Source organism: Argopecten irradians, chromosome 8, assembly GCF_041381155.1.
Source record: "Argopecten irradians isolate NY chromosome 8, Ai_NY, whole genome shotgun sequence".
NCBI lineage: Eukaryota > Metazoa > Mollusca > Bivalvia > Pectinida > Pectinidae > Argopecten > Argopecten irradians.
Window position 1 is genome coordinate 12,564,191 of NC_091141.1, and position 10,090 is coordinate 12,574,280.

Genomic DNA, 10,090 nt, shown 5'->3' on the forward strand with positions numbered 1-10,090 from the left:
TTCCGAACAGTTTCTATCTGATCAGCCTGCTGAAGGAGTCGGGCCGCTCGACTTCCCAGGTACAGTTGGTTCACTTTGAATTACTGGACCATTGTTACTTTGTTGATTGGTTATGCTATCACCAATGTCCGTGGGTTTAGTGTTTACATGACCTTGAGACGTTATGTTCTGACCTTGGCGTGATGCTATAGACGCTGCCAACATTCGGAGTTGTCGTTCCCATCGATACTGTTCCACAATGGCTATCTGCAGCTGTTGCCGCGCCAGCAATATGGGTTTCCGTGCTTGAAATGCTGCAAACCCCGTCTGGTTAAAGTACCTCCGGAAATCCGTGTCGTAGTACAATGGGATATCGTCTGTCATGGCGAAAGAGAATCGGCCCGTGGGATCAGCTACATGTCCGAACATTAACTGGATAGGGAACATCAGAGCAGGACTCCTTGTAAAGTTGTTCATAATGGCTTTATATTCACTGGCATATGGGTCAGTGTGCTGGTAAACAAAATAGAAAGTTATACTTGACCTATCATACAAGTTAGTCCTAATTTTTTGACGATATACAATGTAGCTATAAACACAAAAACACGTATTAATTCATCAGAATTCTTTAGATTATATACATGCAACAGGCAGAATAAACTGTACAAAATGGAAATAGATAAATACCATTAAAATGCTTTAAGACTTATATATACAACGTGAGTTGACCATACATAAACTCGAATTTAGCCTAGCATAGGAATCAGAATTAGACATATAATGTACGGCCAGAGTGCAATACATTTTGAAAAAAGACTAGATTAATCAACGTTTAGAACCGTAAAGAAAGGTTTCGGCGAAAACAAGAAAATCTAACTTGCTAGAAAAGCTATATTTTCACTGAGAAAGCCAAGTCTTCAATAATAAATACTTACTAGAGTTGACAATCTCTCTATTCTACTAAGCCGTGTGGAATCGTTGTTCCTGAAATACAAAAATAGCATTACCCATGAAACTAATAAAGTACTGTTATTGCATGTAATGTATTCTTGCTCTTTATGATATTTTTTTTTGTAATCAAATTTTAGTTTATACGATAAAGGGTGATTTTACGTTTGAATGAAATATTAACATTCTTTTTCTTATAAATGTTTGTATAATTCATTGTTCTTGATCTTGTAACAATGCAAAGTTAGTGCGTTATGAACGTGAAAGACATTACCTCGTCCTAAATTCCAGCAACATTCCCCTGTACACTTTATTGTCCACAATGTCCTCAAAGTCCGCCATGTAGTCCGTCTTTACTTGAGCCGTAAACCCGGGATAATCTGTCACCCAGTGTATACTCCTATCGGGGTCATTAGGGTCAGCAGTGGCATTCACCAGACTGTAATTGCCAAAATTAAATAAGTTGTTAAATACATCTACTTTCAGTAAAGATACTTTTCAAGAGAATCAATAAATTTGCTGTTTATTTTGATAAAAACAAATAACAAAATGCAATGAATAAAAATGAAATGAATACAAATATAGCATAAAGGAATAATAAAAATCAAACAGCAAATAAAATGATAATAAAAAACAAAACTAAAGCAAAAAACAGACAAATCGCTTTAGTTATGAATATTGGATCTTTAGAAAATATAGGTCTCCTTCAATTATTCTAGAACCCAATTATCTACCTATAAATTGATATGTGGTATAAATGGCATTGTCTGTGTGTATTATAGATCCACGATTGGATGGCATGTCTTGAATATTTCATACAAGTAGATTTCCGACGGTAAATATTGGCTACATATCGTTAATACCAATAATAACTCTAAATTACCGGATTTTGACCTAAAACCTCATTTTAGGTGTAACAATAGCGTCTTACACTGCTCCGGGAGGTGCCAGATAATAGCCGACCTTGAACATGTCCAGTTTAGGCAAGGTCTTGGCTCCAAGAATAGCTTTAAATTTCAGGAAATCCTTCCTTTCCTCCATTGCTGCTTCCGTCATGTTTTTAATAGGTCTCCGTACAGTGTTTTCCCAGGGAGCACGGCGCCAGGCTCTTTCTGCGAAGGCGATTAGACGTGGAAAAAGGAGTTGGAATAGTTGTTCTTCATCTAACACTTTCGTGGTGGATACTGTCGCCTGCATTCCTGGGTAAAATAAGGTTTATAAGAGTTGAATTTTATTGGCGAAATTAAAAATTATGATATAGTATTGTATTATCTAATGTATGTATCTATACATGTTAGATAAAGCATGGCGGTAAGCAAGATATCATACAATCTAATTAAAATTAGACTTCTAATTTCGCTCCACTAACGATGATCTACGATACGCTCCAATAAAAGATCTAACATCACCCCGTTTAGGGTCATTTCACCATGACCCTTATGATGAGCCAATCAGCATGTCGCCTACAAATTCATCGGTGAGTTGTTACATGTCTATTTTTAGTTAGATTGGATATATTGTAATGTGATTTTAGAACTGGGTTTGATGAAATAAAAAGGCAACAACATAATTGTTATCGTCATTACATAAAATTGAAAAATAATACAATTCTTACTAGAATTCACCTACTTAATCATCGTGAAAACAGTCGTCTATATATTCTTCCTTTAGAATGAAATTGGTTACCTAAAGGCCCTGGATCGTTTGGGTCCTCTACGCAGACTGGCGGAGACTGACCGTGTGCAAATTTGTACCCTGCCGGCCCCGTTACTGGCGGACACGCGTACCTAGAGCAACACATAGCCTCTGGCCAAGCACCAAACACGTCCTGGATTGGAATATGAGACCTGTCATACGGCATCTCTCCTGGAGTATATGGTCCGGGCTCTTCTTTGATGGACAGATCGTGTGCGTCAAGCATGGAAATGATGGACTGCAATAAGTCGTTGAATAATGAAAAACAGTATTAAACAGACACATAGAGTAATGTACCCATTCTAAGTCCGGACGAAAGGAAGAAAAGGAAGCATTCAGCATTTGTTTTATGGATACTTATAGGTAACATAAGGAAGCGAAAGCAACCAAAACTGTTTCAAAATTATACAAAACACAGCTAGAATGTGTAAAATATTATCATATGTGTATCATATGTATATTACAAAATGTTTAAAAAAAATATTTTCATTTTTCATGATTAACCAATAAATATAAAAATTACCATCGTTGATTGATGCGATGATATTTTGAAATATTGCAATATTTGGCATGATCGATATTACCTTATATCCATTTTTCTGGAAAGTCCTTAATTTCGTTTCCCTATCAATAGATTTTGTACTCGTAGCATTAGGAGGGCGCATTTGGAGTCTTGTTAAAAATAACACTTTTGGATCCCTGTGGGTGACGGTTAACTGAAAGTCTTTCGGATACCATTTGGTTATGTTGAAAGGAACAAACCAGTTTGGACAGTCATTTGGATTACGACATTTGTTAGGAAATGCCGTAAATAAGTTATCGTAGGCGTTTATGGCGATGTTGTTGTCTGCAGCGATCCTCGACAGCATCTGGGTGAACCCAACTTTTCTCTTGATGTACGGGTGCTTCAGGTTGTTAGAAATGTTTCTTGCTGCACACTTGTTCAGCCACGTATCGACGTCTGTGTCCTCGCCACCCACGCCGAACGTCCTTAGAGGATAACCAGCATCGGCATGATAGGACTTTATAGTCGATACTATTTTTCTGATAAATCTCTCCGTTTCTTCTGCACATGGATCAACATTTCCTATTCTGAACATATTTGGTTTCAGTCCAGCCGTCTTATCCAGCTGTGGGAGGCTCCAATCCATTGTGCTGTCATTGGTAGCCTTACTATAGACTCTCATAGCTATTTCTGAAGCTCTCATGTTGCTGTCGAAACTCCACATCGGAATAATTTCAATGTGTAGCTGCTTTGCCAAAGAAAGGAGGTCTTTATATTCCTGAGCAGTATAAAATCCAGATCCTAGTCCATCCCCGGCGGGATCGGATCCCAGCTGAGAAAACAGACAAGATTCTTCGGTCTCATCGTGACATCTTTTCGAACCTATCTGAAACGAAAACAAAACAGTTTCAACGTTTTGAAAAAAAAATGTTTTTGCGTCACAACACATTATTTGAATTTGTAATTATATTGATAAAGAGACAGCAATATCAAATTTAAAAAGTGGTTTTCGCGATGTTTCTTTTCATTATTAAAGAAGATGTGTAATTATTCTTTTTTAACCCGTGTGTCAGTTAGTGTTCGAATGGTTTGCTGATATATTTTTTGAATAATGAATTTGCCTCCTTTTGCCTGATAAGTAAATGGATTGTATTATACCTCTAACAATTCATTGAATCTTCTACATATTGCAGGTAACCGCCTATGACGAAATACGTCCAATATTAGAAGCAAAATAAATATTCTAAAGACACATACAATTACAAAGATAGCTGTAATATGTTTTCACACTTTTGATATTAAATCAATTATTTCTTTATTCAAACCTTTTGTTGCAACATTCATCAACATGTGGTCATTATGTTTTCATTAATATAAAAGTAATATATGAAATCAATTTTACCGTGAGGTTGATATCGTCCATGTTTGAAAGAGTGAAATATATGTTATGACGGTAACAGAAGGACGATAAGCAGAAATCTTGGTGTTCATTCATTCGAGTGAGTGGTATATAACGGTGTGTTCACTCGACGAACAGATCGTCATATATCACTTACGAAAATGAACTAAATGCATTACCTTTTGTTTTGTATACGTAAACATACCGTATGAAAATCAGGCATGGATGTTATTTCAAGCCGAACAGCATAATCGTTGGCTAACAACAGCTGAAGTTTGTTTAATTTCAGGAAGGCCAAGACGTGAAGAAGCTTCCGAATGGTTGTTATGTTAACAAAGTTAGATGCAGTATCAAGTTGAAGTCCTCTGTATTTGAACCTTGGCGAGTCCACCACCTTCATTTCAGGAACCACCAGCTGTCTACCGAGGGTTGGGTGTTGTTCCTTTTCGATAAGATGTAGCAGTGTTTGGAAGCCGTTGAGGATGCCGTGAGTTTTATTGCCAACGATATGGACATACGAATGACCGGCACTGATTGTCATATTATACCACTCCTCAGCGTTCTCTATAGATGGGGCGTCCTTCAGTTGGATCAGGATAACATTATGTAACAGTGGACTGGTGGTCTCTGTCATATCTAGAGTACCTATACAAAATAAATATGAATATCGACACATACAACACGAATAACAATTTATACAACACAAATAACAAATTATATAAAATAAATAACAAGAATACAAAATAAAAACAACATTATCACTGCATAATTTAGCAACGTTTGTCATGTCATAGCATTTTCTTTCAAAAATTCTTTCAAAGGACTTGTGCCCCGTTCCGCTATATCGATCATCGCTTCTGAGGAAGTTGACGGTGGTATCTTTATAGACCAACTTGTCACTAGTGTTGGAGTATATTAGCATCAGTGTTTTAACGTTCTAACTTACATTATAATTTTTATGGAAGAAGATCAATATTAAATTTTTATATAAATTTACCTCAATGTTTTTTATTCGAATATTTATAAAAAATAGAAATCACACAGTATACGAAGTCTCTTGAATAAATCATTACAAAAATGCATCTGCCATTTTTACAGAAGCTTTACTGCAGATGGTCTAGTATTTTTACTATAACTTTAAAAGCAGATATCCTAGTAAGAAATTCGTTATAACGGCAACAATTAAAGGATGACTACATAAAGTTATTAGTAAGATTTCTTTGTCTGTTTACCTTGTCGTTTCTCTACAATTTTTCTTCATTCTCACCTGTGAAATAGGCTACTAATTCGGATAGACGGGCATCATTTCTGGCATCAATTTTCCAAGTTGAGTTCATGTATACCTTCCTCTGTTCTGACTCGTACTTATATCTAGGTGTGGGTAGGATGTCACCGGAATTGGGGATGGGATAGGTGGTGTTATACAGTGCAGCATATCGTCTGGATAGTGAGACCGGAAGCTCCATGTCTCGTGGTGGATTTCTAGTATATTGGAACAGGTTTTGAAAGGGTCCAACAAGATCTCGATTTATGTCATCTTTCGTATTTTCTATGACAACTGAATGTGTTTCGTTAGCGATATAGAAATTTGGATATATATCGTTTTTACCAGAAATAGAAGCTGATGTTAAGAAAGTGATGTATCTACTTTTTCCCGGTTCTATAGAACCAAATGTATGAATATCTGGAGTAAATTTATACATACACCCAGTCACGTGCTCTAGTGAAAAACCTCCCCGTATAGTAGGGAAATAGTACTCTCCAGTATCATAGTTAAATCGTTTGAATTCTATAAGGTTTTCGTGGCATACATATAGACTCCAGTTTCCACTTTGATCTAACGGCGAGGGGCCGTTGTTTGTGAGTATAATAGCAGAGTAGTATGATCCGCCAGGGTTATGGTTGATCAGGTAATAAAGGACCTTTAGGTCTTTGGCTAATGTCTCTATATCTCCTAATGTTACACCTGGGAAAAAGAAAAAATATTACTGTAAAAGTGGAATTATTATTGATGTGGGGAATTTTGCTTATTTGTCTTTCGCATGCAATTAACTTTCGCGATTTTCGTGGTTAAGTTTTATGGTCTGTGACTTGTCGTAGTTTTGGCATAGAAAATTATTTAGTGTGTTCTACATATTTCCCCCCGCCTCTCTTAGTTTTAAACTTTCGATATTTACCGACTTTTGTAAAGTTTGTTTTCGCCAAGTTATTAAACAATTGAATTTAAGTATTGATTTGTAACGTGTACATGACTAAAATAGCTCGGAAATATCCGAACTGTTCCGATCTATTCCGATCTGTACGGGTATTGCCGATGTCGATCGTATGATGCAACTTGGTTTTCCGAAAGTTTGAAACATGACATTGACTGACGGTTCTTTTAAAACGGGTGATATTTCATGAGACATTTACCGCTCTGTCAATAGGATCTGCATCAAATATAAACATCCATATTCACACAATGTATGTTTTATGAGAGTTTATGATGGTGAAATAACAAGAAATACAAATTTAAGGTTAAATTGCGAAAGTTAATCTCCGAGAATTATCTTTTAGTTCGATAGTATTTAAAGATATTTCAATATAGGTTTTAAATACGCGAAAAGTAATCCCCAAGAAATCGATTTGGAACTGAAATCGCGAAATTTAGCGGTCGCGAAAGAAAGTTCTCATTAAATTTGCGCTGATGTATCCTATCGCGAGCATACAAAAATGTAAATCTGGACACGTGACGAATTAGTCTATAGGTGGAGAGCGTGCCCATTGTGACATCGTGAACAGTTTTAAATTATAATCAGGAGAAGATAACCACATGCTGAAACGTCCAAGTAAATTAAAATTAGCTTCCTGTAATTCATACAATATTAAGGATGTATTCTTCTGAGGTTTCAGTCCCGTTGAAGTCTCGTTTCGACAAAGATCAAAGAAGTTATGAGATTTTCATATACAATTTATCAAAATCTGTAGCAAGTTGCCAGTTGCAAATTTTGTCAAAAAATTACAGTTCTAACTTTAGCAGATTTTTTTATACGGGGATTTTAAGAAATGGCCCATTTGGCGGCCATTTTGAAATTGTGTCTTTTTTCGCTTCAAGTAGAGCCACAGTTTTACCATTTTTTACTGAAATTGTTTTTACTTAAATCATCACTGCACTAGCATTTTTAGCTGTATTGAGCTAATTTTTGCTGTAAATCTTTACTTGGTTCGTGATAATTAAAATATTGAGCATTAATGTATGAAATGATTCACTTTTTTCACTTTATTTTTACATTTAATAGTAATTTGAGCACTTTTAATTTTTACTCTAAAATACTGAAAAATAACAAATATTCAAGTGAGGCAAAAAAGTAAGCACACGGACCCCCCATTTTGCTGCCTGATTCTGAAAGAACAACCCTTTTCCTATTGATATGCAAAATATTAACAAAAGTTTAATACCAGAGCTTTTTCTATAAAGGGTTAGATTTGGCAAAAATGGCTGAAAATGGTGCATTTTGTAGCTCAAAATTAAGGGGTAGGGGTAGCATATCTTGTTATTCTGAGAAAAAATATTGGTCTTTTTGATCAAAACTGGTATATTTTAAAAGAAGACTACTGGAAAATAAATTCTACAAACATAAATACATATCAAACACCTCATTAGGAAATTATGGCTTTAATATCTTGTGTATATGGTCAAAACGGCAAAATTCCCATAAAATCCAATATTTTGTCAACTAGGTATCTTTGAGTGACAGTAGCTCAAAAACGAGCACACGGACATATGATTTTTCTTTCATTTTCTTTCATGGTATGAACTCTTCTTTCCAAAAATCTATATGAGAAAAAAAGTTTAATACAAGAAAATTTTGACTTCTCAGAGGAGTACATCCTTAAAACAAATTTAACGTTAATGTACTTATCTAAATGATAATGACTGCGCTATTGGCATTGCGCTATGTTTTTAATAAAACAATACATACTGTACAATACCCTGTGCAGTTGCGTATTTCTGTGAACAAGGAATGTTTGTCGAAGAAAACAGCAAGTACTAATTAATTAATTCCTATATTTTACCATTTATATCTCGTCAAAACAATAAAAAATAACTATTGGATGAGCATTATAAATACTTAGTACTGTTTAAAATTCACAATTTTTGCGTAGAATTCCTTTTATATCGGTTTTATTTCTTCTTCGTTACATTTTTGCGTCCATCAGAAGCCAAGATTTCAAGTATCACATGTTCTTACATTTTTTTTATTATGTGTGCATAATTTATTTTTTCTCTTTTGATTTTACTTTAAATTATTTCTATTTTTCGCTCCTAGACCAGTTTCAATAGATAATGCCTTTCATGATAAAGGTATTAAGAGCCGTAATAATGATTTTTCATAAGCCAACACGGAGATATAATCATTGGGTTGCGAAATACTTTAACAGGATTTTGATGTTCATTTAATGTTATTATCAATTTTAACCTTTTTCGATGACATCTTGCTTTTAAACTCAATAATGTTTCCTCGTAGCTTACCCAACAGTCGATATTTACGTAGACGTATGTAAGTTGAAAATTATGTTTCCGTCTCCTAAATGTCGGGACAATCGACCATAAACCTCTTGTTTTTACATAATAAAGCATGTATTCTTTTCCTTGTAAAAACTGCCTGTCAAGCTTTCGTTACGAAACCTATTTTTTGCAGAAAATACGATATATTCCAATGGAATGAAATTTATGATGTTGGTGACATCAAAACAACGGGGAAAAAGGAAAGAAATTAAAAAAATAATGTTTCATGTTTTACCGTTATTCATTTATATGTAATGTTTCAAACAATGCGGTTAGTACGTGATTTTTAACTTAACTTATTTAAAATTGTGTAATATATAACAAGAGCATATTCACACATTAATCAGTAAACACTTACCGACTAGGCTCGCTAGGAGAAGCAAACAAAGGAGGCCACAGATTTTGGAAGCCATGATTGAGGATTTGGCTACATAACAAAACAAGTCAAACTTCCCTGAATACAGCCATTAGTGACTGGTCACGTGACAGACCAAGTTTATGGCAATTAATGTGAGGCCGACCACATTTGACATTTGATAATGATCATGCGATGTTAACTATAAAAAGTCAGTTTTATTGGTTACTTTTTTTCTGATATCCAGACGCTCTTCTGATAAAAATTTTGATATTGGAGACAGTAAAGTAGCTAGTCTAGAAATACCATGTATATACATAAATACTACAAACTGCTAATGTGGTGTTGCATGGCAAATATGGCCTATGCATCAAATAAGTGGTTAGCATTTTACAATAAGGGTTTCTTTCTGTGCCAAATTTAGGAAAGCTGAGATAACCTTGAACTTTTTAAGTGAACCTCGCACAACAAACACACAACACATACATTGTAGCCTACATGTGATTCCGTTCTTATATGACCATTATACAAATATAGCATTTTGATGAGGTCGATACATGGTTATATCGACCTAAGAAAAAATATTGACCGAAGACGTAGTCTGGGGTCGATATTTTTTCTGTGGTCGATATAACCATGTATTGACCGAAATCAAAATTC

The 10,090-nt window shown here is 35.0% G+C and overlaps 1 protein-coding gene across 1 annotated transcript; it reads right to left on the reverse strand.

The window, feature by feature from the left end:
• Positions 1–21: 21 nt before the first annotated feature.
• On the reverse strand, positions 22–9,488 carry LOC138328997 (putative beta-hexosaminidase). Its single transcript, XM_069275696.1, has 9 exons — positions 9,434–9,488; positions 5,794–6,492; positions 4,732–5,171; positions 3,207–4,013; positions 2,614–2,860; positions 1,859–2,126; positions 1,202–1,366; positions 915–963; positions 22–492 (listed from the first exon to the last, which is right to left on the reverse strand). Exons 1-9 carry the CDS (start codon positions 9,486–9,488, stop codon positions 22–24), a joined length of 3,201 nt encoding a protein of 1,066 aa, XP_069131797.1.
• Positions 9,489–10,090: the final 602 nt, after the last annotated feature.

Excerpts from the sequence above, each read along its gene's own strand:
- LOC138328997 (XM_069275696.1), bottom strand. The coding sequence starts at position 9,488 with ATGGCTTCCAAAATCTGTGGCCTCCTTTGTTTGCTTCTCCTAGCGAGC. Across the intron at positions 4,014-4,731 it reads CCATGCCTGATTTTCATACG|ATAGGTTCGAAAAGATGTCA; the intron begins GTATGTTTACGT and ends TTTTCGTTTCAG. Across the intron at positions 493-914 it reads TAGAGAGATTGTCAACTCTA|CACACTGACCCATATGCCAG; the intron begins GTAAGTATTTAT and ends TTTGTTTACCAG.